Source organism: Apaloderma vittatum, unplaced genomic scaffold, assembly GCF_000703405.1.
Source record: "Apaloderma vittatum isolate BGI_N311 unplaced genomic scaffold, ASM70340v1 scaffold12492, whole genome shotgun sequence".
Classification (NCBI taxonomy): Eukaryota; Metazoa; Chordata; class Aves; order Trogoniformes; family Trogonidae; genus Apaloderma; species Apaloderma vittatum.
In genome coordinates this window covers 26,190-29,977 of record NW_009704211.1, presented here as the reverse complement: position 1 = coordinate 29,977, position 3,788 = coordinate 26,190, and the positions used below count along the sequence as shown (strand labels likewise).

The window sequence follows — 3,788 nt, the reverse complement described above, 5'->3', positions numbered from 1 at the left end:
TGTGCGCGCCGCCCGTCCCAGGTCCTCCTGTCGTCCTGGTCCTCGAACGCCTGCCGGACAGCTTGAACCATCTTGATGGTGCCCCGGAGGTAAGGGGACGGGATGTCACTGAAGGCCTTCTCTGGAAGTAAGGAGTTACTGACCGGCGTGGAGTCCTTGAGCAGGAGCTCCCGCTGAGGACAGCTGTTGCTCTGCCCGTAGAGATCAGTGCCTATGACAATCAGACGTCCTGCGGAACCCACCACGATAATGTCTTGCTTGAACTCCCCCGGCACGTTGAAGTTGAGCGTCACCGTGCAGCACACGCCACCTTCCAGGACCATCTGAAAGGTACAGAAGTCGTCGCTGGTGATCTGCCGTATCCCCTTGATGTGGTCCGTCTGCTTCACGAAGGTCTTAAGCAACCCGTGCACTTTGACGGCTTTCTGGCTGGTGAGGAAGGTCAGGAGGTCGATGATGTAGGTGCCGACCGAGTGCAAGCCGCCGCCTCCCATCAGGTCATCGCAGCTCCAGTTGTACTTCTTGCCCAGCAGGCTTCCGCTGTGAACCTGCACCTCGCAGACCAGCAGCTCGCCGACGTAACCCTCCTGGATCAGCTGCTTCATCTTCACGAACGCGGGCAGGAAGCGCAAAACGTTCCCCATGATGCTCATCAGCTTCGGGTAATAATGAGCCGCGGTCATCATCCTAAAGGCATCCAGGGGAGTCGCCGTTCGGTCGCAGATGACATTTTTTCCAATGCCTGAAAAACAGTGTAAAAAAATAAAGTCATCCACAAAAATATATCGATTGGGTAAGCTGAAAGCCTTGAGGTTATTCTTAAAGACTAAGCCAAGGAGAAAGACTCTTGAAAGAAGAAAGCATTTCAATACAGTGTTAAAGGCTCACAAAGATCCCCGCTGGTGTGTTTCCAAAACGCATGTGAGAGTTTCTTGAGCACCACAGTGAAAATGTAACCCTCTTTATTTTAAAATGCACTTATGTCTAAAACCAGCACAAAGGCGAGGGCCTGGACAGGTAAGAGAGTAAGCTAAGGTAAGGGGGACTCCACATTTGCCACCTTCCACTCCCACTCAGCCACTTCATAGATGTCTCTTCTGTGATGCCCTGCCCGTGTGTGGGCTTCCAAGAGCTGACTTGGAGCTTCAGATTCAAATCCCTGAAGCATAAGAGCAGCACACCCACACCTACACAGTACCTGAAAGGACACTGAAAAGTCTGGACTTGTCTTCTAGATGGCCTTGTCCCTTCATCTTTCCCATTCAGGCTGGAGAGATAGAGAAGTACCGGGCTTGTGGCTTCATTTAAAATGTAGAAATTGCTTCTCACTCCTAAAACACTGACATTGGAGCTCTTTTTTTTTTTTTTTTAGGCAGCTCTGCCGAAAATGTCAACAGCGCATCCACAGTGCCAAGGGAGAGCCACAATTCCTCTAAACCAGGTCAGTCGCAGCCGTGACAATCTGCTCCCTCACCGAACTGGGCACACAGGTCACTGGGGCTTGCACGATGGTCCTGTTTTATCTGGCCATCGATGTGCACAACTGAAATCAATGCAGACTGAGACGCCTAAATAATGGGTTTATTATTGATCTCTCCCCGTCAGATGTTTTCGTTCTGTACCCACCCATACATACAGTGTTTCCTTTGGGGCTGCATACAGAAGGGTTTTTATGCTGACTGGGCACTATTAGGTGAGCTCTACAACACCTTAGAGCAAAAAATGGGATCTCTGCCTCGAGAGCCTCAGGCTATAGCTGGGCCTGGCACGTAAAAGCTGAATTTGGATCCTGTCTGCTCGAGCCCAGCTGAATAAATCTGGTTACTCGCTAAATCCCTTTTGTGTTTTGATTCCGCTTGCCTTCAGATAGGTGAGAAATCCCTTTTTCTTTCAAGAGCTGTCGTGAGGATAAAATTGTACATGTTTTGGAGCTGCTCGGATGAAGCCGTATAACTGCAGCCAGATGGCAGGGATCTGTCTGAGCCCACTTACATGAATATTTAACAGCCTGACTGGAAGAAGAAGGGGGTCACAGTCCAAACACTCAGTAACCAGCTTACCCACACTGCCTATTCCCAATCTTTGTCTGCTGCTATCTGAGGAGCTGAAGCCAGCGGGAGGACTGTCACCACTGAAGCGGCAGTCACATCGAGTTATCAGCCAGGAGGGGAAAGATCTTCCTTTGACTTGCTCCTATTTACCTTCCACTTTATCAGAGCACTAGAGGCAAACCCATTCTCCTCTTACATTAGACAGGAATCCTCTATTCAGTGGCCGTGGTCTTCCCTTCTTACTCTTCTTCCTCATCTTTACAGACTGAGTTGACATCTTTAGCCTTGGAGCATTTTTTTCCCTGCTCCTTAATATTTTTATTTATTTTCTTTTTCTGCATCCCTTTGATGTTGGAGAGAACATTCATCCACCTGCCATATACTCCTCTAGCTGGTAGCTCCGGCTGTGCCACGGGACACAGATCGCTCATTTAACAGTCCTCCTTGAGGTACACAGGCTCTTTGTGGAGAAATTGTAGCCTGGCACATCAGGTGTGAAAATAAAGGAAATCTGAAGTCAGACAAAACTTGTCTACAGTCAAACCTTCCTGAAAAAGTCATTTTTCCCCCCAAAGAACCCGTATGTGCTACGTCATCACCATCGATCCACAAGCAGCACTTTCTGCTCCAGCTGAGCTTGTGTCGCTCTCTGCCTCGCGGGTGCCGCACGTCATCCGGGCTCCGTGCAGGCACCCATCCCTCCGGGTAACGCAGCTCTACCCACGCGCTCGTGAGGAAAAGCGTCTGATTTCAGGAGGAATTGCAGCCCGGGGACAATTTTTTTTTGCTGCGTGTTCAGCGACGTGCACAGCGAGGGTCAGTCCTTCACCATGTCAGGTGGGGAACACTTGTCATGATCTGAGTCCTGAATGATGATTATAAATAGGAAAGAGAAGGCCATGGCTTTTCGCACCCCTTACATTCAAAGAAAATTGTCATTCAGATCTGGGTTAAGTCGGGCAGAGAGAAGGGAAGAGCCCTAAATGTTTGCACAGAGACAGAGAAAAGGTGAATTCTCGTATTTACTCCTCCCACCACTTCAACGTTTTAATTATGACAAATCCAAAATGCAAATGTTTCGAGAGCCTTTCCGGCTCTGTGCATACGCCGATAACACACGCTGTGCTCTCATCCCTGTCAGGGATTTAAAGAGATTTTTGCTTGGTGCCCAGGAAGCTTTTGTACTCTATTAAAGCTCACGCAGGTTCTTTCAGCGTGACGCTGCTCTTCTCTTGAGTCCATGCACGCTACAGATCTTTGTCTTCTCTGTAGCTGCAAATCTGCAAGCAGCCACATCAGCTTTCTTGAAGCAGGAAGAGAACATCAAAGGTTTGCTTAATTTAATTTAAAGAAACACTCTGGTGTGTTTACTCAGCTAGAATAAGAAACAGGCCGATCAAAACACTGGCATTTTCTGCTCTCCTCCCTCCGCGCCCTCCTCCAAAAGGAGAAGGAGAAAAGGCACCTTCCCTTCCAGCCGCTTCGCACATCTTTGTAAATCACGCCACAGCAGACAGCAAAAACTTCATTAATTACACCACAGCAGTGCCGTCGGCTTGTTTCTGCAAGAAAGTGCAATATATTTGTCCGTGGTGATACGGAACAGAGGCAAACACATCTCATTGTATGAAAGGACACCCAGCACCCCTTCCCCAGTTGTCAAGAAACCTGGCCTATGGTTCTCACTCAATTCACTTCTGAGTACTGATTTCATGGGTGTTTAAGTAAAATGAAGAA

General features: G+C 48.7%; 1 protein-coding gene across 1 annotated transcript in view; it reads right to left on the bottom strand.

Moving 5' to 3' along the window:
- LOC104270562 (glucose-fructose oxidoreductase domain-containing protein 1-like) overlaps window positions 1-743 on the bottom strand; it is a 940-nt gene extending 197 nt beyond the window's left edge. The window contains 2 exon segments of the mRNA XM_009864968.1: window positions 1-7; window positions 9-743. The exon segment at window positions 1-7 is cut by the window's left edge and continues 197 nt beyond it. Of these exon segments, the coding sequence (XP_009863270.1) occupies window positions 1-7; window positions 9-686 (685 nt within the window). The 5' untranslated portion in view covers window positions 687-743.
- Window positions 744-3,788: the final 3,045 nt, after the last annotated feature.